A 26,843-nucleotide genomic window follows, 5' to 3' on the forward strand; every position below is an offset into this window, starting at 1 on the left:
GACACGGAAAATAATAAAGGAGTCTGGCACGGATTTTAATACAGATGTTGGCTGATCCGGACAAAAAACTGATAGATGCTAGAAACAAAATTTAAATCTGCTGCCTCGAAAATCGAGGCACGGAAAACGATGCACCCAGAAAATTCGGAGAATCAAACAGGTAAAATACCTTGGTCAAAAAAAAAATACCTTGGTCGGTTCTAGTACAGCATCAGATCAAAAATCTCCACAATAAATCACAGTCACAGCGGAATAAATCACGTTGATTTCAGTTTTGACCCATAAAAAAAAAATTGTACCGAAATAACACAACGGCTTCCCTGCGATTTACAGCGGAACGATCGAACCCAGCAAAAATTCACCTTTTGCTACGTTTATTGGAATTAATCACGGAACGGGCATCTCAGAAAAGAAACAGCACAACGTTCAGATCCCGTAGCCTTTGTTAACATACAGGACGAGATCATGCACTTTCTGAACAGCGAGCAAGTTTCTGAACAGCCGCATAGGAGTCTGGGAAGCGATGCTGTAAAGGCCAAAATGTATTGTATGGTAAGGTAATCTGCGCTTCAGAATGTATTCTCTCGCAGACTTTGCATATTCGCAGCCATCCACAGTATCGTCCCAGCTTTACGAGTCCGATCTACAAATGTGTCCTCGAACCCTCGGCGTGCCTCAGAATATAAATCTGCTCCAACTCAAAGTTATGAAACTCTGAAGCCAGTTCCTGAACTCTACCTCCGTTTGTATGCAGAAAATAACCAAAGTCGTGGTCTTGCTTCGCAGATCTTGAAATTCGGCTGCCGCGCTGTAATAAATGCAGCGGGAATCAAGTCGCAAACCAGCGATCGAATGAATGATCCATAGCAAAGAGCCTAGGTTTCTTAAAACAAATCTTTGGTAGAAGTAGGATATCCACATGGTGATTTTATTACACATAGAAAACTACGACCATGACAATATTCACGTCCAAAGATTTAAAATCTCAACCCCATAGGTTGATTAACAGCGTCGGACCAAAACAGCAGTGGCTCAATTAATACTTGGTGAGTGTACCCAAAAAATTCCAGACTCGAGAGTGTTTTCGAAATGAAGTACAAATTTTTCAAACAGTGAAAAATTATTTCGAAAAATACCTAAGCTCTAATACCATAATCAATGAATGTATTGAATTGATTTACATGAGCAAATGAAGCTCAATAACTAATAAGTAATACAGATACAGAGATATTTACAAAAATAGAAACATCAAGTTTCTATTAGGAAATAGAAACAACCAGTTGCTTCTAAGAAACTGCTAAAAAAGATAAAAATAGAAACAGCTAATAAGAATGAGCATTAAACACTAAATAGCATTATTCTAGTAGTTGGAAGAGACGAAATTGCAATATTGTTAACTGGGCCGAAATTCTAAAGTGGCTAGGGGTCAAAATTATGGATTGTTGTTGGGCTGAAGCTGCTGGACAAGAAGAGACTATTGGAGTTTGTTGAATCATCTTGAAAGGCTGACTTGGTGGAGGAGGAAGGTCTTTTGGGTCTAAGGTCTTGGTCTATCTCAATTTGATTTACTAGTCGAAGAGTTTGACTAGGTTTTCACCTATAGAGGGGTTTTAGCCCTGGCTGAGTGTCTACATCTCCTGTCGTTGATCTTCATGTTTTGATTTGATGAATGCTTGACGAAACAAAGATTAAAGAAGAACATAAAGAGAAGATAATAAGACTATAAGAATATCACAAGTAATTATCAACATAAGAGAATCTTTCTACCTTTATAATTTTCTTACAGTATCAAAGCATAAATAAGCTGATATTTTATTGCATATTTTACAAGTTAGAAAAGACCACATAGAATGAACCAACTCACAATGATCCTCAACCTTTTCAATTACTTTGACTGGAAGCCTATTATGAATAAAATATATATAAAATAATACAAATAATATAAATAGTAATAGTCATAAATAATGATTAATTAACTAGTAATTAGTAATGAAGAGGCATGTCTCTAAGGACATGACCCTTCATTAAAGGGTACCAACCTAAGTATATATACGGGACCCTCAGTTGTAATCAAATCATCATTTCATATCAATTATTTTATACATTAGAAAATAAATATATTTCTTATCCTCAATGGATATCTCTGTATACCAAGTGTTTTGAATACTATTTCAAAGTACGAACTTTGTTCGTAACATTGGTATCAGAGTTGTTTAATCCTATGGTTGCTCAACTGCTGCACAGAGCCAGTCTGATTCAACCTTTGGCAATCAACTTTATGTCAACATTGTTGTGGCGCAATTGAAGTGTCTACTCAGAGTTTGGAGGTTCTCCAATTTATCGTTGGGCCTTTGGCCATTTAAAAAAAAAACAAAACAAAACAAAACAAATATATATATATATATATATTATCAAAAATATATATATAGAATACAACAACAACAACAACAAAATTTAAAAGAATAAATATATATATGAAAAAAATTAAAAATATATTAAATATATATATAAGGTTATATTTAAAAAAAAATGATATAAAAAAAGGAGTGTAACCACACAATGCCGCACAGACACCAACCAACGACCTGCAATAGCGGCCACTATGACTGACCAAATCTGGACTCCGCCAGTGCAACCCTACATCTTATGTCTACAACATCGTCGTGCTCAAAACAATCGCATTCTTCTTCAGCCGCTTGTTCATTGTGCTTCCACCGTAGTTGATCTGGCCGCTACCCCGCTCGTCTAGACTACAGTCGCGATATTCAATTGTTCAATCCACCCGATCTATTCCCATTGGTCATACACAACATATTTTGGTTTGTGCAGTCAACATATTATTCATCCGTACAACATACCCTTGTCAAAAAGCCTGTGCAGTTACGCCCCGTGTACAAATAGAGTCACGTTCGTACACTGAACAAGATTATTTCTAAGGGTTCTAATTTAAATAATTTGCACGCCTTCATATTATTTATATATTAACTGAATTTAAGCAAGGCTATATAGACCATATATTAAATCAAGGTCTGAATTGATTCAAATAAACATAAAGGTATACATTAAAGTGCCTTGAGTAAGTCAAAGGATACGAAATGTGTTTTTGAGGTATTTTTTTATGAATAGTATAAAATATAAAATCTTTCTTTTGAGGAAAAAGAAAGGACAAGGAAAAGTTATAAATATATATAAAGGGTTATAAAGAAAAGAAAAAAAATTACAATTACAAGAGTGGGGAGTTATTAAGGAGATTATTTAAAAAAAAATTAATATATATTATTAAATTTTAAAGTTTATAAAGGGCTAAATCTAAAGTTATAAGGATATTTATAAAGGGACTTCATTATATTTTGAAGAAGTGAGTCTTTATGAAAAAATATAAAATCCTTAGTGAAAGTGTACAAGTAATGAAATTATTGAAGAATATAAAAAGGAGTCAATTACTGAAGACAAAAAAATAGATTATAATCCGGAAACAGAAGAGAAAGGAAGATTTCCAGAAATTTCATATAACTATGTTTCAGTGCTATTCAAAATTAAAGGGACTCTTGCAGGAAAAGATGCCATTATTTCTATCTCGCCCAATGAAGGTAAAATTATATAAGCCCTAAAATCACTAATTGGTGATTCCCGAGTCCAACATAACTGAAAAATTAGACCTTTGGAACACAAAACAATATGACATAACCAATTTACAAGTAAACATTGGGGACTACACATTTATATCGCAATTTTGTTCAATCATTATGGGGCGATCGAGGTGATGTAATTTTGGGTTCACCTTGGATGGAAACACTAGGGTTCTTCATCCTAAATGCAAAGAAAAAGTTTCTAACATTCTCCTACAAGAAAAAAATAATAACGCTACAGGATGTTACATTGAAGCCAGATTCAATAACACCAGAAGACATAAAAGATATTTCAAAAGTAATTCTTCAAGAAAACCAGAAGGCAATGCAAAATATGCAGAAGGAAGTTGAAAAGATTATCGCAAACAAAAACGAAGAAGTTACTCACCTCAAGGACCACAACGAGAAATTATTGACACAAATTAAGAAACTTGAAAATGATAAAAAATCATTGAAAAACAAACTAGAAGAACTTATCATGAAAGAAGCATCGAAGTCTTCAGACGTAACAGTCCAAGTTGAAGAAAAAGGAATGAATATTGATCTAGTCAATACAACAATTCAGGATGATGACAAACCAATAGAAGTAAAAACATACGCTGGTGTTGCAATTCAAATGACAGAGATTTGAAGTAAAGATCCAATAATTAACCAAGTGACTTTTGTACCTAAAGGGGATCAGAACACAAGAACTCCTTATCTACACCCGAATCACAAGAACAGACATCTCAATCAGTTTGTGTATCTGTATCACTTGGAACAGAAACGACAAGCTTATGTTCTGAAGAATAATGATGTCAGCATAATCCAGTCTAATGATAACAATTTATCCAAGCTATCAAGTAATTGCAAAGTTCCATAGAAGATTGATTTAGGATGGTCAGATCCCTTCTTAGTATGACAATTTTGTTTATCACTCAGAGGATCCTATCATCATGTATCAACGAAGATGACAAATCAAAGAACTTTGAAAACTTACAAAAGGATTAAAAGACAAAGAAACAAATGATACGCCTTGTGAGCAATAAGCTTTGAGGACAAAGCTATCTAAAGAGGAAGGCAATGTTATGAATAAAATATATATAAAATAATACAAATAATATAAATAGTAATAGTCATAAATAATGATTAATTAACTAGTAATTAGTATTGAAGAGGCATGTCTCTAAGGACATGATCATTTGTTAAAGGGTGCCTGCCTAGGTATATATACGGGACCCTCAGTTGTAAACAAATCATCATCTCATATCAATTCTTTTATACATTATTCAATACATATATTTCTTATCCTCAATGGATGTCTTTGTGCACCAAGTGTTCTGAAGATTATTGTAGAGTACAAACTTTGTTCGTAACAAAGCCAAAGGTCCTTTTATTGCTACACTAAGGGACTCTATAAGATTACAATGGGTACTAAAATTGAGCCTACATCAGTCATTGAGAAATAAAAATACTTCAATAGGATGGATGAAGCCTATAGATAATTTGTTTGTCCATATCCCTTGATCTACTCTTTCATGTTGAGTCATGCTCAATACCTAAGTAAGGTTGGACAAAATTGGAGGGATTGTTTGGCAAGAAAGATGAGTTAAGAGGATATCAATTGGAGATGAGTTGATTTCTCAATATTCCAATCATTTTGAGACCCTACAGGAGCTCCAAGTTCAAGACTCTAATGACACGGGGAAAAGATTGTGGAATAGATAGGGAGGAGGAACGAATTATCCTTTTCATGCTTTCTAAACTAGGTCATCAATATGTAATCTTTGTCTCTTCTTTCCATATTGCTAAACTCTCCATGGGTAAGAATTAGGAGATGACATCTTTGGATGATTTCTTTGAGTCCTTAATAAATGAGCAAAATAAGCTCATACACATTGAGGTTCTTAAGCCTTCCACACTTTATGTGCTTATAGTAAATGATGATAACAACAAAGGCAAGAAGAAAACAAGGGATCTTGATCATAAAGATGGAGAAAGATCTCGATCTCATAAGGAGAGTAAGATTTCAAAGGGAGAAAAATCTAATAAGGAGAGAACAAAGTGCGGCTATTACAATAAGGGGTTCCATCTAGAGGGTTCTTTTATGGTGAAGACAATTGATCTAATGACCAAAGCACTGAAGACAAGCCACCAAAGAATGGTGTGGATGATGCATTCACTAGTATTGCTTCACCATCTAATAAATAGATTTTAGACTTAGTTTCCTCTAATCATATGGCTACATCAAAGCGTTCTTTGATACCTTGCACTAGTCGTACTATAGCAGCTTCTCCAACACCTCTTTTTGACAGAGGTCTTCAAGATGATTTTGCACATTCTTTGGATCAGATTCTTGGTAAAATTTTAGGATCTAATTTAGAAGTCCATCAGCAGCCCATTATAGATCTAAATCACATGCTATGGAGGGTACATCATACTCCACAGTCAACTAATCCTCTAGTGGGTGAAACTACCAAGTCCCAAAGAACTAGTTTTTAATTATTTGGTACTCCACGAGCTCTCATTGCTACAGTTAGCAAGTGTGAGGCTCAACCAACAACAAAAGGATTCTCATATGATGATATAGGATAGATCTAAGGACAGATCCATGATGGGGTTGACAAGCAACACCAACCTTCTTCATAACAACTGCATAGTTAACAATATGCATTGTAATTTGAGGGAAGTTTTTTTCCCACTAGGTTTCCCTCTTTACCTCAATCTTCTCATACTGTGTCTTGCATAAGTTATTTCATGAATACTTAACATGGCTACAAATTGCCAGGATTCATTGATTGTTTTTACATAGTTGTTGTACATGAGTACTGTTAAAATTGGACAACTAGGTCCAAACTCCATGTTCTGATGCTCAGATTAAGAGGCTAATATTTTTGTTGGATTCCTCTTTCTGAGAGGTGTAAAATCCATATAAAAATAGTCTTAATCCGATGAGCAGAACTTATATTTTGAATTTATTATTCTTAATAAATTATATGTGCAAGGTCAGCCAGTTTTGTAATGTAGGCTCACATGCCCAACAGATGTGTCACACACCCTCATTAATGGATATATATACAGGAAAAGTTGGAGAGAATTTGAACACAACACAACTCACATCTTCCTCTCTCATCCTAAAAGTACGAGCTACCTGGAGGGTTGTTGTGACATATGCTGGGCTGGCTGACCAAAGGAGACTTTGCTGGTTGAAGCATCCTGTTGACCGCCGAAACGAACACATACATTTTTCTTGTTTCTGATTTGTCTTCTGTAAGATCTGCTTATATGTTCTATCTGCATTTTGCTTATCTACATGTATGATTGCTGTGAGAAAAGTGAAATTGCTCTTAGCATAGAACATCTACAAAACTTTACATGGTATCAGAGGTAAGGTGAAGACAAACTCACTTCAAGTGATCTCCTCTCCACGTCTTGGGTTTTTGGAGAAGGAGATTCACACTAGATTTCACCGGCCTAGTATGATGCCCTAACATGATGCCCTAACGGAGAACGCAGTCATGAACTTATACGCTGTTCTAAGCAGCCCTAAACGCAGTTAATGGATGCCTTTATATAGAGGATCATATACGTTGTTCATAAAGGATTATATACATTGTTGTCAAAGCACAGTTCATAGAGTATCTTACACGCAGATAATAATGACACGCAGCCATACGCTGGGAACGCAATATATATATGCTTCGCTGTAGAAATATTATGGAGCACAATATATACATATATGCGTTGTTCTTAAGGAACTTACACGCTGTATGATAAATGGTGGACGCAGTAATAAAAGGACACAGTCAACCGCAGTCTAAATTCCACAGTCCTGAGGTGTAGCTGGAGTTATATATACGTTGTGCAATTATTCGCTAGACAGTCCTGTACACATCGCATGAGGTTATATATATACACGCAGAGGTCCTGTACACGTCACAGAAGTCTTGTACGCATTGCAGAAGAGTTATATCAGCCGCAGAAGTTTTATACAATATTATATAAGTCACAGAGGTCCTGTACACATCGCTGAGGTTATATATATACAGCCAGAGGAAAGGCCCTAAATTACAGTCACGCATGCAAACCTATATGTTGTAGTGGATACGTTGGTTTCATGCCGTCATGAGAAATATTAACGCGTCAATGGTCATGCTTTCCACAGTCAACGTTACGCTGTAGTGGAGCCTAGCCGCAGTAAGGGAAGGAGTAAACGCAGTCTCTGCTAACAATGAAGACACATACGCATGTCATAAAGATCCGCAGGCAAAGGAAACAAAGATATTGTTACGCTGGAGATTATATATAGTTCTCACGCTTTCCACGATGGATTACACGTTGTACATGATGAGGTTATACGATGTCATAACGCAGTTACGGAAATTCAATGAGGTCATGTATACACAGGGAAATTCAACGCTATCATGTATACAGTAATATCGCAGTCATGGAAATGTGTACGCAGGGAATAATTTGTCATGTATACGCAGACATTAATATATGTTATGTATGTGCTGAGCGTCATGGTATACGCACAACATGGAAGATCTCATACGCTGTGTATAACACCGTACATGGAGACATATAAAATGCAATCTATACATGAAGCCGCAGCAAATGCACAAAGCCGAAGTCAGCGTATGGAGCCACAGCCAAATGCACGCAGCCACAATATGTTGACCTACGTAGTTAATGAAGACTCCTTCTACGCAGACATGGAGATATCAATATGTTGTAATATATACGCAATCACCAAGACATTTCTACGCTCTCTGCACGGTCAACGTAATTCATTTATATGCAGAGAGACCTTACAGTCAATGTAATTCCCTCATCTATACACAGGGTAGAGAGACCATACTCGTTGGCAAATTTCGCAAGAAATGAAGGCAACATACATGCGGAAATTATCCAAGAAATAAACAACGCAGCAAGACGTAGTAAGATCACTCAGGCAATGGTAGCCGCAGTAAGGAAGATAGTTACTCGCTGTAAATAGAGACACTTAACCACAGCAAGCTCAGCAGTAATGTCTCGGCATCAATTTAAGGATGAGCTTCTCAAATGTTGTCACAACGGTAATCTCTCAGTTATCATTACAGTTTCTATATAGTGTTTATGTAATCATGATGAAACTGTCATTATAATAATGAAGCCCTAAATGAAGCTATCTAACAAAAAGCATAGTGAAGATCTCAATAGATCTCATCATTGGGAAGATGCTGCTGTAACAACTTCAAAAGGTACAGCAAGCATGATCTCAGTAAAGGTGCAACTGTGGTGAATAATGTAATGGGCAGCATCATGATAAATGAGATCATGAGCATGGGCAGCATGATGCAGATCATGGACAGCATGATGTATGGGCTGCACAGTGATGCATGAGATCAAGAGCAGCATGATGATGCATGATGCAGTATGAGTCAAATGAGTTCAAAGACTTTTGCAGAGAAGCTGGCATTAAAAGGGAGACTACCACTGCATATACTCCTGAGCAGAATGGTGTTGCTGAACGCAAGAATAGGACTATTGTGGAAGCTACCCGTGCCATGCTATGTGACCATGGTCTTCCAAAGTTTCTGTGGGGAGAAGCTGCAAATACTGCTGTGTACATTCAAAACCGATGCCCTCATTCCGCTTTGGACTCCAAAACTCCCGAAGAGGTTTTCTCTGGTAAGAAACCTGATGTCTCACATTTTAGCATTTTTGGATGTCCTGTCTATTTTCATGTGCCGAAAGAAAAGAGAAGTAAGCTGGATGCTACTGGGAAGAAAGGAATGTTTGTGGGCTACAGTGAGACTTCTAAGGCATATAGAGTCTATGTACCTGGTCAAAGGGAAAAGCCATGATGTCACTTTTGACGAAGATGCTTCCCTGAAGAAAGTAGTAGATCTTCCTAGATCTGAAGAAAACCATGAAGAAAGACCTGGAAATCTGGAAGAACCCCAGGATGAGACTATCCCTGATGTTGAAGGGCAAATGGACCCTATTGATCCTTCCCCTTCTCTAGGAAAGAGGCCACCATGGCTCAGGGACACCCTCGAAGATGCTGAGGGTCATGCTGCCCCAAGGGGAACATTCCGAGAAAGCAAGAAGCCGTGTAGATACCAAGGGTATCTAGCTGCCATGAATACTATTATACAATCTGAACCTGGATCTTTTGAGGAAGCCATCAAGCATCAAGTCTGGAAGGATGCTATGCATGAAGAATATGAGGCTATTATGAAGAATGATGTCTGGGATGTGGTCCCGAGACCGAAGGACAAATCTGTTGTCACCGCTAAATGGCTCTACAAGATTAAACATGGATCTGATGGGAGTGCTGAAAAGTTTAAGGCAAGATTTGTTGCCCGTGGCTTCTCTCAAAAGGAAGGAATTGACTATGACGATATATTTGCACCTGTGGCTCGATATACCACCATCCGATCCATCATAGCCCTTGCTGCTACGCAAGGATGGAGTCTTCATCAGATGGATGTCAAGACCGCTTTTCTGCATGGTGCAATAAAGGAAGAGGTGTATGTAGAACAACCTCTGGGATTTGAAGTTCAAGATCGAGACACTTATGTCTGCAGGTTGAAGAAAGCCCTCTATGGGTTAAAGCAAACACCCAGAGCTTGGTATGAGAGGATGGATAGTTACTTGATGAAGCTGGGCTTCACTCAAAGCAATGCTGATCCAAACCTTTACTTTAAGGTTGAGGAAGGAAAGCCTCTCATTCTAGTGCTGTATGTGGACGACCTCTTCCTGACAGGTGATGACCCTCTCATTCATCAATGTAAGAGGGAGCTTGCTGCTGAGTTCGAGATGAAAGACCTAGGACTGATGCACTATTTCCTAGGCCTGGAGGTCTGGCAGAGACCTGGAGAGATTTTCCTTTCTCAAGGAAAGTATATTGTGAAGCTTCTGGAAAGATTTGGATGGTGGACTGTAAGTCCGTGTCGACACCAATGGAACTCAACTTTAAGAAGTTGAGTGGCAGCGCTGCAGGGCCTATCTTGGCCAATCCTACTGAGTATCGTCAACTCATAGGAGCTTTGATGTTCTTAGTGAACACCCGTCCGGACATATGTTTTGCAGTGAATACTTTGAGTCAACAGATGGTTGAGCCTCATCATTTTCACTGGGTTGGTGCCAAGAATCTTTTGAGATATCTTCGGGGCACGATAAACCATGGGCTGAGATACACTGCCGGGAGTGTGATACTCCAGGGATATACTGATGCCGATTGGGCTGGCAGTGTGGTGGATCGTAAGAGCACATTTGGATGCTGTTTCAATCTTGGTTCTGCTCCGATCTCATGGATGAGCAGGAAGCAGAAGTCGGTGGCTTTGAGCACCGCGGAGGCCGAATACATTGCTGCTAGTATGGCCTGTTGTGAAGCAGTTTGGTTGAGGAAGCTCTTTAGTGAGCTGTTCCAACATGTGCTAGATACCACTGTAATACTCTGTGATAATCAGAGTGGGATTCGTATGACTGAGAATCCTGTGTTCCACGACCGATCCAAGTATATTGATATCAGGTACCACTTTATCCGGGATATGGTACAGCGAGGCGCCGTAAGGCTCGATCATATAGGAACTGATGAGCAGGTCGCGGATATTCTCACTAAGCCCCTGGGGAAGGTCAAGTTCCTAACCTTCCGTGAGAGTCTTGGTGTCGTGGAAAGACCCTATGATGTGGGTCCTGTTGGACGATGAGCTCTGGGAGCTCTGGGGGGCTTTGGGGATAGCTTCTCGGAGCTATAAGCACTCATAATGCTTCTGCCCCACCCTTGTGATTATTGAGCTGGTTCGCCACTCATTTAATCTGTGCCCCGTATGCATCCTACCCATTGAGTTCAGGGCTCATGGGAAGTACCTCTCATTTGGCCAATGAGGTGTGGAAAAGCTAGAGACTATTAGCAAAGACTGATGGACGCATCAGAGATTGCCGTACTCTCTATCTAGGATGGCATGGTCCAACCACTTGATCTGGGATCAAGATTTGTGAGGTCTGGGACCTCTGGACTGATTATGTCAGTCGGGGAATGATGTCTTTGTGACTGACCTACTTCTGTTCTGAAATAAAGAAGCCAGCAAAGCAAGTTTCGGCGGGATGACTCACGATGTTAATTGCACTAATAGATGGAGTTCTCCCTAGTTGAGAGGGAGTGTTAAAATTGGACAACTAGGTCCAAACTCCATGTTCTGATGCTCAGATTAAGAGGCTAATATTTTTGTTGGATTCCTCTTTCTGAGAGGTGTAAAATCCATATAAAAATAGTCTTAATCCGATGAGCAGAACTTATATTTTGAATTTATTATTCTTAATAAATTATATGTGCAAGGTCAGCCAGTTTTGTAATGTAGGCTCACATGCCCAACAGATGTGTCACACACCCTCATTAATGGATATATATACAGGAAAAGTTGGAGAGAATTTGAACACAACACAACTCACATCTTCCTCTCTCATCCTAAAAGTACGAGCTACCTGGAGGGTTGTTGTGACATATGCTGGGCTGGCTGACCAAAGGAGACTTTGCTGGTTGAAGCATCCTGTTGACTGCCGAAACGAACACATACATTTTTCTTGTTTCTGATTTGTCTTCTGTAAGATCTGCTTATATGTTCTATCTGCATTTTGCTTATCTACATGTATGATTGCTGTGAGAAAAGTGAAATTGCTCTTAGCATAGAACATCTACAAAACTTTACAAGTACCTAACATGGTTATGAATTGTCATGACTCATTCATTAGCATACTCCTCAGTTAGGCTTCAGGGGGGTGTTGGAGAACATTGCACTTAGTTGTTATGAGGACCTACACTCTAGCGATCATTAGACCCCCTTCATACATTATTAGGGGCACATATGACCACTTTCCATTCATTACTAGACATTCTCGATCATTTGGAAAATTTTCTATTTTTAGCAGGAATGCCAACTACAATGACATGTGGTGTTGACTAGAAACTAGTTGGAGGGTAACATGGATGATTCCACTCCATTAATTCATACTACCTCATGTATAGGCATTCCTAGAGTGAGTACACACTTCTCCCCTATTTTTTAATAGTTAACCACCATTTTTCTCTCTCCTTCCTTTGTTAATTGACTTTATTGATGTTTTGGAGTTTAATTAAATTTAACTAGTTAGCTTTTGCATGTGAAAATTATTAATTAGTTCTAACTGATTTCTAATTCCATTTACTTCCAGGTCACTACATTTTAGGATATTTTGCTAATTTGTGTCTCCCGATCTAATTTTGACTTATTTGCCAACTAAGTAATGTGCTTTTGATTTATACTGAATGCATACACATGGAACCCCAACATAAGTCGAATTGATTCTTCCTCCTAGAGAATCTATATATCGTATTCATGTTAAACAATAATCTATTATCAAACTTTACGAGTAATTTGAATTGTCTCCTTTGTTCAGCAGTCAATTTATCAGCAGTTTTCTATCTTGTTTTGCATGTAGCTAGTCTAGTATTTTTTTCACACTAAGATCCTGTGATTGTTCTTAAAATCCAACAAGTCTAACCTTCCTATGGAATAAAAACAATGGTTTTGCTAGCAAGCATGTATATAATCCCGATTCCCAACAAACTTTTGAAATCCTTGTTCCATGGGACCGATGGATTGATTAGACTGTTTGCATCAAAAACTAGTTTATAGCGTGCTTAACAGAAATTCTAAATAGGAATAGATGCTAACACAGCAATGGTAAGTGATTCAGATGATGACAGTGATTGTTCTAGCAAGCATGCATATAATCCCAGCAAAATTTTGAAATCCCTGTTCCATGCGACAAGTGGATTGATTAGCTTGTTTGCATCAAAAACTAGTTTAATAGAAATCCTAAATAATAATAGATGCTAATATAGCAATGGGAAGGGATTGAGGTTTCTAAGGAAGAAATCCAAGCCTCTAACATAATGCTTGAAGGCTTGTAAGACAGTAAAAATCCATAATAGTAATAGCCACACTAGTGCAATCTTAATATTCAGCCATAAGCAACAATTTGCCCTTGCCATTACAACTTCAATTCTCTGAACATCTCGAATAATTCTAGATTCATCCTTTCTTCTTTTCTTTTTTCTTCTTCTTTTTTGTATCCCAAAGGAGCCCAGTAGCTGGCGTGACATGTGGCTACCAGTAAGCCTCTGGGGTCTACAACCTGTCCTCCTCTCTGTAAACCGGGTCACAACCAGGGGATCTGAACCTTGGATCTCTCAGTTATCTCAGGACACACATTACTTCGATCACCAATTGAGCTGACCCCCTAGGGCTATTCTAGACTCATCTTTTACAACAAAGGTCATACTTTATTCATTTCATATGTTGATGGAAGTTTAATATCATTACTGATGAAAATTTTGATAGAGGAAGATCACAGATTCCAGGTTCTCAATGTAGATCATCCAGTATGAAACTATAGGCTATAAATAAAATTGAGGATTTGTTAATGTGAAATGCCAATATATATATATATATATTTGAAAAATGAAAAATCCTCAAAAGAGAGGAATATTGTTCGATATATCACAGCACAGACAGATGGCCCTAAAAGAGTATGGACTCCATAACAATCTCAGAAAGTTTATAAAAATAGTGAAAAACAACTAAGCCAACCAAGGTTTTTCATTATAACAAGTACGTACACAAAGTATTACAAGTAAAGAATAGCTTTTTTCATTCAATTTAATTAAAATATATGCAGGAAGTAAAGAAAAACTACTATATGCATACCAATTGCTCCAAGAAAATCAATATGATCGACACACTAAAACAATCAAAAGCTTGGCACAACCTTGTCACTTTTTATTCTTTCCAAATTATCTTTAAAACCTGCAAAAGTCACTACACCAGAAAAATGACATAAGATATAGTTCAATTTATATTGTTCTTGGTAAGCAAACAAACAATATGCTTTTGTTGTTTGTCATATTAGCCAGAAAAATAAACTCTTACAAAAGACAATTCTTTCCTGTACAACTTATCAAGTTAGAAGTTTGTAACAAACCACTAGGACTCTAATGATAGTGGTAGAACATTCAGCCAGTATCAATGGCTATTTTGATGAAAATTCCAGCTCCTCTAGTTCTGTTTACACCATTCGAAACTCAAAACTTATTATGCCATAGAACATAATAAATGAGAATATAGACAAACAAGAATCTTCCAAAGGTTTCAGTTATAAGTCATAATCCAATTCTTGTTCGAAGTGGATTCCCTTCCTTACATGAGTTCTTTTTTCAAAATCTAGCCTCCCTAGCTACCAAACGCTAAGCAACTTTTACTATTGCTAAGCAAATCATGGCGACTGAAAAGTACCTGTTTTGCAATTCAAGTGATGTGCATTTTCCATAACCTCTACCTAACCATGGACCTTATTAATTATGATCACTGCTTATTTAGTGATAAATTATTGGACCATAAGATCTTGGTTACTGTTGACATGCAACGTGAGCATGTCATCTATAACATATTACATATAACATAAAATGCATGTCAAACGTATGCCACAAATTCTTGTTGAGCAAACAGGCCCACCAAAACATTCGAGCAATCTCTAAACTAGATCCTTCTTGGATACGATCTTCAACAACACCACACCACGCCATGCAGAATCAGTTCATTATTGCTATTGGAGCAAGTAACATTATAGCATATCTTAAAGTCTTATGGACAGCTAACGCATCAAATGACTCTTTCAATTATTCTAAATGTCTCTACCAAACTGAATGAAATGCAACACCAAATGACACCATGTATTACATGCAATGTGGAACGTCAACAGTTCACGACTTTTTAGTGTATATCTGACAAGAAAAAAAAATATTAAAAAGGATTTGACAATTCTGGAAGGATTTTGTCCGATACCATTAGTACAGGCATCCTAATCCTTTTCGCAATGTATATCACTTACTGATATAAAAAGTAGGAAAATAATTATATTCTTCTTAGCATGTATAGCACCTATTTATTCTCTTCTTGTCTATTTGCATTGGGATAAGAACCAAAGAGAATATATGAACACCTAAAACTAGGAAGCCAATGGAAGAGTAGCTTAATTTAGTGGCAGACTTAGCTCATTAGTTCCGTCCTTGAAAGCATTACTTGATTCTAACAAGAGAAGGGCAGCACCCCTTCCACTTAGATATAGACCCCCCTCTTGGAAACTAGTTCAATTTGTATCAAGATAAACCAACTTAATTTTACTTTGTTATAGGTTCTACAAAATCCAGAGGCTCTTCCTTTCATTGTGCTGAGGAATCGACCTTATAGAATGAAAAATAAAATTTGAAACCAACTAAAACAACATAATCCTAACCTATAAGCACACAACCAAAAAATGCTATGAAGAAAGCATTTCATTTCAATATGCAGCACAGGATTGATGTCTCAATTTATTATACAAACATCCAGTGTGAACTGCAATCTAACCCATTTTATTAACTATGTTACTTTGCTCTGAACTTTAGATACAATGGCTTGTGGCCTGGCCAGGGCCCACTGCTAGACAGAATTAGAAAGCTTTGGTACGAGCTTTTGTTGATGAAACATTTGGTGCGCCTATGCTCTAGAGGGTTCTTCATTGTTGAATTTGGAGATTCAGCTTACACACACGGGTTTTAGAAGGGGGCTATTTATGTAGAGCCATGATTTGACAGTTCTGATTCTGCCATTTTCGTGACATTGCCTACTTAATATGGGTAGAGCTGTCAAATAATAAATTCATCCTTACTTTTTTATGTCAAGAAAGTTTGTGACAGTATTAGGCTTTAACAACCCTATTGGAAAGCACGTCCCAAGCTGTGAGAGTCCAAAGGAGAAAATTAAGGGTACCCGTGCCCAAGCTAATGTACAAAATTACAAATAGACCAAAAGTCATGATAATAATTTTGTGTCAATAAAACTGAAACCAAATTTGGCTCTTGAAAAATGTGGTATTCAGGTGCAGAACCTGTCATGAATATAGGCATATGGCAGTAACCTGCTCAAGAGAAATTAGCGGAACCAAAGAAGTGAAATCACCTTGGAGAGTGAAATCGCATTGGAGAGAGAGAAAGATTTTGACTTCAACATCGTCTGACCAACTAGTGAAATCACCTTGGAGAGTGAACACTGAAATCTCATTGGAGAGAGAGAAAGATTTTGACTTCAACATCGTCTGACCAACTAAGATGGGGAAGAAACAACGAAGGCAACTTCAACCTCAAAGAAGCCAAAAGAATTGCCATTGGGCTTGACTTTCCAAACCCTGATAAGATATGGAAGGACCTATGGCAGAACCCGCACTGGATGAAAATCAAACTGTTCATGTGGTTGGTGCAACATAAAAAAATTCTGACTTGGGAAAATCTTAGAAAAAGAGGTTTAGCTGGTCCATCTAGATGCCAGTTATGTGGTCTACAAGAAGAAACGATGGATCACCTACTCAAACTTTGCCCATTCACCTCTACCTTGTGGAATTAGGTAGCTTCAATCTTCAGGCAAACTGACAGGGACGAATTCAGCATCACTGGCACTTTGAAGAACTGGAGAAAAGACTTCTCAGAAAATGAAATAATCAACAAAGTCTGGACTTTGGTACCAGGTTTTTTTATCTAGGATGTCTGGAAAGAACGCAACAATAGGATTTTCAAGAACAGAATTGGCTCAACCCAGAGCATCATAGCTCAGATTATAAGACAACTCAAAGAAACTGTGAGCACCCTTCTAAAGAAACCCCCTAAGAACCCTCCTCTAAACTAGGATGCTCATATACTCTTTCATTTGGGTCTCCAATTGCCTGTCCCCCAGGGCATAAGCAAGATCATAAGACATACAACAGCAGGGAAGGACTTCTGGCAACCGCCTCCTCATGGCTTTTTGAAATTTAATATAGATGGAGCCTCTAAGGGAAACCCTGGGGTGGCTGGTTATGGCGGAGTCATAAGAGATGAGCAGGGATACATAAAAGTCATCTTTCATAGTCATTTGGGGAAGGCCACTAATAATATGGCAGAACTCATGGCCTTAGAGCAATGCCTAGAAATCTTGATTAACTCCAATTTACACAATGCCATCATAGAAGCAAACTCTGAATTGATAATTAATTCGGTCAAGAAGATAGGCAACGGCACAGCACCAGAAAAAGTATCAAATCACTGGTGGTTATTGCAGGTCTATCAACGTATACAATCCCACCTGAGAACCCTGAGAACACTCAGATTTGTTCATGTGCGCAGAATAGCCAACAGGTTAGCAGATCGTCTGGCGAATGAAGGAGTGCTCTGTACAAGAAATAATAGAAGATATGCTTGGGAGTTGACACCCTCAAGGAATTTGCGCGAGGACTGTCACAGACAGGCGATCGAAGATAGGGAGTATTTTCAATTTATGAAAGATAAGCAGTAAATAGACCAATGGAAACAGTAGAAAGTGAACCAATCATAGGGAAGAAGCAAGGGGTAAACAGCGGGCAGGTTGATAGGCAGCCGACCAAAGATTGCAGTGAACTCCAGCATCCTACGGATTTTGGGCAGATAACTGCTCGTAGGATAAACCTTCAAACGGACCCAAAAAACTTTAGAGCGGCGGTTTATGCTACTCATCGGGTCCGAATGGAAAAATAAAGAGTGGGCATGTTGCCGGCCCAAAATCAGCTCAGGATCGTTGGATCAACGAGGGCTGGATCGCACGGTATTCAGGTCATAAAGATAATTGAAGGTTAATCCTCAAACGAACCCGAAAAATTTTAGAACGGTGGTTTTGGTTTCTCATCGGGTCCGTAAGAAAAATTAAGGAGTGGGCAAGTTGATGACCCGAAATCAGATTATGACCGTCAGATCTTTGAGGGTTGGATCGCTCGGTTTTCGGGTTGCTAAGTCAACCACAGGTTAAGGCTTGTTTTTTAGTCACATACTGTTGCATTGTGGGCCGTAGGATCTGTGGGCCCTCGTCATCAAGGGCTTTCGGGTTCTTTGATGCTCGAGACTTAAGTCTTTTAGCGGACCCGAAAGAACTTTAGAACCTTTTAAATTTCTCTTTCGGGTTAGGAAGGCAGGTATCCTACCTCATTGGTAGTTTGAGAGTCAGTCCTTTTGTAGTTTTGTTTGAGTTAGGTACGGGGTTGCGTCAACCCAGCTGTCTGTTGAGTGTTCACAGAGCTGGTGATGCTGTTCTTGACCCCGTTAATGGAAAAAAAAATGTACATTATGTATTTTTTCTCGATTAATGGAAGGCTCCACTCTTACTGGATCAAAACAAACAAACAAACAAAATCTCATTGGAGAGAAAACCAAAACAGGAGACAGTTTTGAGAGTTAGGTTTTTGGATCTTTAGGGTTTTTCATTACTTATTTTTTGATAAAAAAGCCTTCAAACCTCATTGTAAGACAGTTCGGTGAAGGCGCTTAAAGTGACATCTCTATATAGAGATAAGCTATCACCATTCAAACTAGTTTGTTTTCATTCTGCATGTATACAATTTCAGCGTTTTCTATTTATTAACAGAAGTCAAGTTTCATGTATATCTCTGTTCTGGTTATAAATTTATATACCATTTTTTTCCCTTCATAAATTTGGATCATACAAGACGCACAAAATAAGAACCAGGAGGATAGATAAGAAGTACGAAGTTTCTACCAAGGTAGTGATTTGGGACCTTCTCAGAATAGCTTGGAGCCTGGACAATACATTTAAATCTGTACTCGATAGACGTGCAGGTCTCCGGATGCTTCTGTAATTGGAGCAAGCAATGCACCTTCTCTTCTACTGATTAGTTTTGGTTCTAATAATCTACTAAAAGCCAAAGCTAACAAACGGACATTATTTATAAATGAACAGAGATAACCCAAAGGGATTGAAGTTGTATATAGTAAATCAAACTTATTGAAGTTGTATATAGTAAATCGAACTTATTTCACACTGTATAGACAGAACCCATGTGAGTTAAAATTGTATCGAATAAGTGTAGCTGATTTTTAAATTACGCAGACACAGCCGGGAGCCAAACTAATTTGAAATGTATTGGAAGAAACCAAATGAACTCACATTGTATATAATGGAATGATTCCAGACGTGAATGAATTAAAATTCTGTAGAATCGAGCCAGGTGATTTTTTTATTGTATACACAACCAAAAATATTTGAAATTGCGTATAGGTTGTAGTTGGTTTTTCGAGGAAAGCTGCAAGTTGCATTCCTCCAAGATAAATTAAATGAAAATAAGCTTACCATGCATTGCAAGCGCTTTCCAAACAATAATTTTCCAAATATAATTTTCCAAACATGTACAAACCTCTAAACTAAATATCCGCGATGGATGGGATTCCAGAGAACACTCCAAACAGGAACTTCCAAATCCAAATAAATAGCAAAACTCGGATAACATTCATAATAGTGGAGCCATGGAATTCGATAGAAGAAAAAAACACATAGCTTGAATATGTACAAATTATATATTTAAAACACGAAATGGAATGGGCATTGAAGCTGTAGGTGGATGAGAAATGAGAATTACTCCTTACTCTGTGAAAGCCAGCTTTGGGGCCGCCTTATTCTCCTTCGTCATAACCAATTGAATAATATACAGAAGCCCTCCTATTCATATCTATGGCGTTCGATTCTCCCGGGCTCTTCACCGAATTTCATATATACAACACTACTTTTTGTCAACGAATTTGTACCCCTATTTCCAATACAATTTCATGTTGCTTTCACTTCTGCCCGTACAAACCCTTAAAAACGATGTGACTAGAAAATTATTGTGTCAAGGTCTTTTCTTGCTCGTTCAATGTGATGGAAATATTTTCATGTGATGTAATGTTAATATTTAATTTGTTCACAATAAAATAAAATAAATTTATTTTAAAATAAAAATGGTATATTATTATTTTAATTTTTGTTTAGTAGTTAAGGGAATTTTGATTTGGCCAAGTTATTGGTGGTTTTTGAGCTCGATATTTATGGGAACTTATAGTGTTCATATGGAATAAATTTGCATCAACTTCGGTGTCAAATAGGAAGGTGGAAAAGGCCTAAAGAAGTTTGGGAAGAACGGGTGTGTACATTTTGCATGTCTAAGGTAGTGGAATCGGGGAAAACATTTTATTTTGGAATGTGATGCCTTCAAAGACATCAAAGAAAGTTATGGGAATATGTTAGCATCAATTTCTTGGCATTGTCTTTTCAGTGAGGGGATTCTTGGAAGGTTGGGTCAGCACATCATCAATTTGAATAAGAAAATGATTGAATTGCAAAAGGCAAAAAGCAGGGAACAGTCCCATAGACTATTTTTAGTCTCGTGGACATTAAAATATCATTTCACTTTTTATGGAATATAGACTATCTCGAGATTTATGAGAACCCATAGTGTTCATATGGAATATAGACTATCTCTATATTTATGAGAACTCATAGTGTTCATATGGAATATAGCCTATTTAAAGGGGAAATTAAACCAACCTAGATTCATCTTAACTCAGCATCTACCAAGTGTCGAGGGGATCAAATCTCTTTGCATCTCAAGAGATTTGATCGCTTGGTAGATCGGAGTTAAGATATATGCATTAAAAACTAGCAATTGCACCAAGAGGTGCAAATGAATGTCGCAAAGAGGAGTGGGAATGTGGAAGATAATAATCAAGTAAGCTTGAAGCGACTTTTCATAGCCATCTCGCAACACCCCCTCTCTACATTGCTTCGTCATTGAAGAGGATTCCATGAAGATTTGAATCCGGTGGCCACAACACCCACAGGAAAGGTTGCCTGCTTGCCTCCAGGCCTAGTGCCATCTTTGTCACCTGTGTCCAAGAAATATACAACTCTTATTCTAACGAGATATAGACCGACATATCGTTGCATTTTCCGGTCCAACCACTCCACAAGATTTAAAAGACACAAAATCTTCATTGCAACCAAGGAAATACCACAAGGACACAAATTCATAATGGAGAAGCCAAAAGCCCAAAAAAATTCCCTTTTTCTTAAGCAAGAGAAAGGTTAACAGTCCATACGATATCCTCCAAGTCATTGAAACTTTCAACATTGAATTGGGAAAGACTAAAGTTACCAAGTTCAACTAAACCTGGTTCGAGTTCCTCTGGATTCTAAACTTTTCAAGGAGGCCAAAACTCTGAGTCATTAGTTTAAGAAACATATGCCGAGAAACAAAAATTTCAAAAAAATTGATTTAAAAGCATAATAAACTATGGTGTATACGTAAAATTGTATATTATTATTTTAATTTTTATTAATTTTTGTTTAGTAGTTAAGGTAATTTTGATTTGGCAAAGTTATTGGTGGTTTTTAGCTCGATATTTATGGGAACTTATAATGTTCATATGGAATAAATTCACATCAACTTCGGTGTCAAATGGGAAGGTGGAAAAACCCGGATGCGGGTGATCACAACTGCAATCAATGATCAATTACGCCATGCAGAAACCTGGCCTGATGGATGACAGGCGGAAGGTCTACAAGGTACGCGATGAAGGAAGCCGCTTCAGGTCATGGTAGGTGAATTAAATCCTGGACAGCCTCGAAGTGAGTTTGATATCAATGCGAGCATGCCTGCTCTATACACAATTCGGCTCAACATCTCTGCGGCAGTTAATGACTCTATTATTTATGAAGCTAGGTCGCCTCAACTCTCCCGTCTGGTCTTTCGGTTCGGCATAATTGCTTGGCTCTGGAATCGTCAGGACTTTATCAGCACTCCCACCATTTCGGGTTTACTCTGTCTCATTCGCTCTCTCAGGTCTCTTGCTTCTGATACAATGCCTCGCAGCCGAGGTATCCCGTGTCGTGGAGGTCGGCCAGGGAACAGGGGTCGCCCTTCTCAACCTGCTCCTCAGCATATTGCCCCCATTGCCTTAGTTCCTCCCTCATCTCCGCCTTTGGACCCTAATTGGCTTATCCCGAACAACTCTTACCAGACCTCCAGGTTTATATTCCAAAGTCGGCTCAACAGGCCTGTGGTGACAGTGAATTTTACCGTATTTGTCTCAGAGGAGGAGAGCAACCAGCTCAGTTCGACGCCTCCCGCTTCCTCACACGCTCCGGATGGCAGTGTTCTACTTGGGGATATGACCGGTTTGGTGTTTCACGCGGACCATATGCACGAGGACGCCCCTGTTGCGGAAGCGCCACAGCAACCTGACCCAGCTCAGGAAGATGTTATTGCATGCGGGACATCTCATAAGGCAGCTGGTTTTCTACATCTAGTTACTGATCCTGATGGAGCGCCGGTTCTGGACGATGATGGGCTCGTGACCTGGCTAGCTTCACCAAGCCGGGCAAAGGAGGACATGCCAGCTTCTCCAAGCCATGCGGATTAATCTCTGCTCCTTTCTGACGGGTCCTGTGTCTTTGATTTTGCAGTTAAATGTCCTTGTCTGTTTCATTCTCATGCTTCAGGCAGTAACTATAGCCAACACAGGTTTCAATTTTTGTTTTAAAAATAGCTATGCTAGTCGCTACAGTGTTTTGGAGGTCACTGAAGGTTATGATAATTGCAGTCCTGGTAAATTTTGTCTGTATGTCAGGGATCAAAATCAAATCTCTGAGGTCTGTATTGTAAATCTGGTTGACAGTCTAAACTGTAAAATCCCTGAGTTTTTGGTTGAGGAATGGCCTCGGCCTCCTCTGAGGTCTTGACCTCATTGTACATATTTTTTCCCCTTTTTTAATAGAATTAGTATTTACCAAGAAAAAAAAATGGGAAGGTGGAAAAGGCCTAAAGAAGCTTGGGAAGAACGGGTGTGTACATTTGCATGTCTAGGGCAGTGGGATCGGAAAAACATTTTATTTTGGAATGTGATGTGTTAAAAGACATCAAAGAAAGTTATGGGAATATGTTAGCATCTGTTTCTTGGCATTGTCTTTTCAGTGAGGGGATTCTTGGAAGGTTGGGTCAGCACATCATCAATTTGAATAAGAAAATGATTGAATTGCAAAAGGCGAAAAGCAGGGAACCGATGATCCCATAGACTATTTTTAGTCTCATGGACGTTAAAATATCATTTCATTTTTTATGGAATATAGACTATCTTGAGATTTATGAGAACCCATAGTGTTCATATGGAATATAGACTATCTCTATATTTATGAGAACCCATAATGTTCATATGGAATATAGCCTATTTAAAGGGGAAATCAAACCAACCTAGATCCATCTTAACTCTGCATCTACCAAGTGTCGAGGGGATCAAATCTCTTTGCATCTCAAGAGATTTGATCGCTTAGTAGATCGGAGTTAAGATATATGCATTAAAAACTAGCAATTGCACCAAGAGGTGCAACTGAACGTTGAAAAGAGGAGTGGGAATGTGGAAGGTAATAATCAAGTAAGCTTGAAGCAACTTTTCATAGCCATCTCGCAACACCCCCTCTCTACACTGCTCCGTCATGGAAGAGGATTCCACGAAGATTTTTGAATCCGGCGGGCACAACACCCACAGGAAGGGTTTCCAAGAAATATACGACTCTTATCCAAACGAGATATAGACCGACATATCGTGGCATTTTCCGGTCCAACCACTCCACAAGCTTTAAAAGACACAAAATCTTCATTGCAACCGAGGAAATACCTCAAGGACACAAATTCATAATGGAGAAGCCAAAAGCCCAAAAATGTTCCCTTTTACTTAAGCAAGAGAAAGCGGAACAATTCATACGATATCCTCCAAGTCATTGAAACTTTCAACATTGAATTGGGAAAGACTAAAGTTACAAAGTTCAACTAAACCTGGTTTGAGTTCCTCTAGATTCTAAACTTTTCAAGGAGGCCAAAACTCTGGGTCATTCGTTTAACAAACATATGCCGAGAAATAAAAATTTAAAAAAATTGATTTAAAAGTAGAATAAACTATGGTGTATACGTAAAATTGTATATTATTATTTTTATTTTTATTAATTTTTGTTTAGTAGTTAAGGTAATTTTGATTTGGCCAAGTTATTGGTGGTTTTTGAGCTCAATATTTATGGGAACTTATAGTGTTCATATGGAATAAATTTGCATCAACTTCGGTGTCAAATAGGAAGGTGTAAAAGGTCCAAAGAAGCTTGGGAAGAACGGGTGTGTACATTTTGCATGTCTAGGGCAGTGGAATTGGAAAAACATTTTATTTTGGAATGTGATGCATTCAAAGACATCAAAGAAAGTTATGGGAATATGTTAGCATCAGTTTCTTGGCATTGTCTTTTCAGTGAGGGGATTCTTGGAAGGTTGGGTCAGCACATCATCAATTTGAATAACAAAAGGATTGAACTGCAAAAGGTGAAAAGCAGGGAACCGATGGTCCCATAGACTATTTTTAGTCTTATGGACGTTAAAATATCATTTCATTTTTATGGAATATAGACTATCTCGAGATTTATGAGAACCATAATGTTCATAAGGAATATAGACTATCTCTATATTTATGAGAACTCATAGTGTTCATATGGAATATAGCCTATTTAAAGGGGAAAGTAAACCAACCTAGATCCATCTTAACTTTGCATCTACCAAGTGTCGAGGGGATCAAATCTCTTTGCATCTCAAGAGATTTGATCGCTTGGTAGATCGGAGTTAAGATATATGCATTAAAAACTAGCAATTGCACCAAGAGGTGCAAATGAACGTTGAAAAGAGGAGTGGGAATGTGGAAGGTAATAATCAAGTAAGCTTGAAGCGACTTTTCATAGCCATTTCGCAACACCCCCTCTCTACACTGCTCTGTCATTGAAGAGGATTCCACGAATTTTTTTGAATCCGGCGGGCATAACACCCATAGGAAGGGTTGCCTGCTTGCCTCCAGGACCAGTGCCATCTTTGTCACCTTTGTCCAAGAAATATACGACTCTTATCCGAACTAGATATAGACCAACATATCGTTGCATTTTTCAGTCCAACCACTCCACAAGCTTTAAAAGACACAAAATCTTCATTGCAACCGAGGAAATACCACAAGGACACAAATTCATAATGGAGAAGCCAAAAGCCCAAAAATATTCCCTTTTTCTTAAGCAAGAGAAAGGGGAACAGTCCATACGATATCCTCCAAGGCATTGAAACTTTCAACATTGAATTGGGAAAGACTAAAGTTACCAAGTTCAACTAAACCTGGTTCGAGTTCCTCTGGATTCTAAACTTTTCAAGGAGGCCAAAACTCTGAGTCGTTCATTTAACAAACATATGCCGAGAAATAAAAATTTCAAAAAATTGATTTAAAAGCAGAATAAACTATGGTGTATACGTAAAATTCCATCTTGGCATACAATAGAACATTGACCTTGCTTCTAGCTGCCTTAACCGACCATCCAACTTTTCGGCATCCATAGCCCAAATGACTATATGAATTGACCAGTCCTTCCATGTGGAATGAACTAAACATTTACATGACCAATCATATTTCGATGATTGAATGAGATTTCCTACCAATCATAGAATGACGAAAGAAACAAGTTGAGACAACTTAAGCCTTCAATACTCAACTAATTAAGAACTTAATCATGTTTGCAGAAAAAGCAGTTTCAGTGAAAGTGATGGGACAATACCAAAGGAGAGAAAGAGAAATTTTAGTGGAAGTGATGGGCCAATACCAAAGGAGGGAAGATTCGATTTGTCTGCACATTGTAGCCAAATCCAGTATGTCTGCACATAGTAGTCATGTGGACATTGAGGGCACGCTCGCAAAACTAGTCATCAAAATCAATATTGGAAAATTAACGACTTTGAAATTGTTGCTTTATTTAGGTCACCCTTTTTTCTCACTTTTTTGTTCTTTTGTTTTTTCTTTTTTTTTGGGTTGTTGTTCCCTACATAGAAAAGGGAGGATAAGATATCACAGCATGGAATGAAGTTCTAGCATAACAAAATGCATATTCATGTAGAAATTTTAATCTTGCTGCTAGAATCAACACCAACCGAATTATATACTTCTATACCTAAAGGTTGTATAGTACTCCTCCATTAAATAAAGTGTCTATTCCTCTTCCTAGTATTGTTTTGTCGTGTTTAATCCAATTCCCTCTATGTCTGAATCCCATGGATAATTGTTGTATACTAATGGTTCTTCCCTCTGTTTGAATCATTCTATTAATGTTGGATTAGCAATATGGTGTCTTGTTCTAGTCCTTTTCTTGGACAGGTTTTCTGACAACAGAACATTTGATTACTACTGACAAATGGGTATTCGCAAATCAGGTTATATGATTGCTTACTGTATGAACAAATCCCATTTCCAAGAAATAAAAACCTACAATCATAACA

At 38.0% G+C, this 26,843-nt stretch overlaps 1 protein-coding gene across 15 annotated transcripts in view; it reads right to left on the minus strand.

Moving 5' to 3' along the window:
- The window catches only part of LOC149250219 (transcription initiation factor TFIID subunit 11-like), a 67,007-nt gene extending 46,665 nt beyond the window's left edge, over positions 1 to 20,342 (minus strand). For 2 of the 15 annotated variants that reach the window (XM_089458963.1, XM_089458965.1), the window contains exons 1-2: positions 20,116 to 20,342; positions 14,348 to 14,458 (exon numbers count right to left, since the gene is read on the minus strand). Coding sequence is in view for 2 of the 15 variants with exons in the window: in XM_089458958.1 (XP_089315084.1) it covers positions 14,409 to 14,458; position 20,116 (51 nt within the window). In the remaining 13 variants the exon portion in view is untranslated. Of the gene's footprint in view, positions 1 to 14,347; positions 14,459 to 20,108 lie in introns of all 15 variants that reach the window. The other 13 variants (XM_089458972.1, XM_089458971.1, XM_089458973.1 and 10 more) reach the window with 12 other exon arrangements.
- Between the last annotated feature and the right edge of the window lie 6,501 nt (positions 20,343 to 26,843).

The sequence above is a fragment of the Pinus tabuliformis genome, chromosome 7 (genome assembly GCF_031772625.1).
Source record: "Pinus tabuliformis cultivar Carrire ecotype Pingquan chromosome 7, CPIR1, whole genome shotgun sequence".
NCBI classification, from domain to species: Eukaryota; Viridiplantae; Streptophyta; class Pinopsida; order Pinales; family Pinaceae; genus Pinus; species Pinus tabuliformis.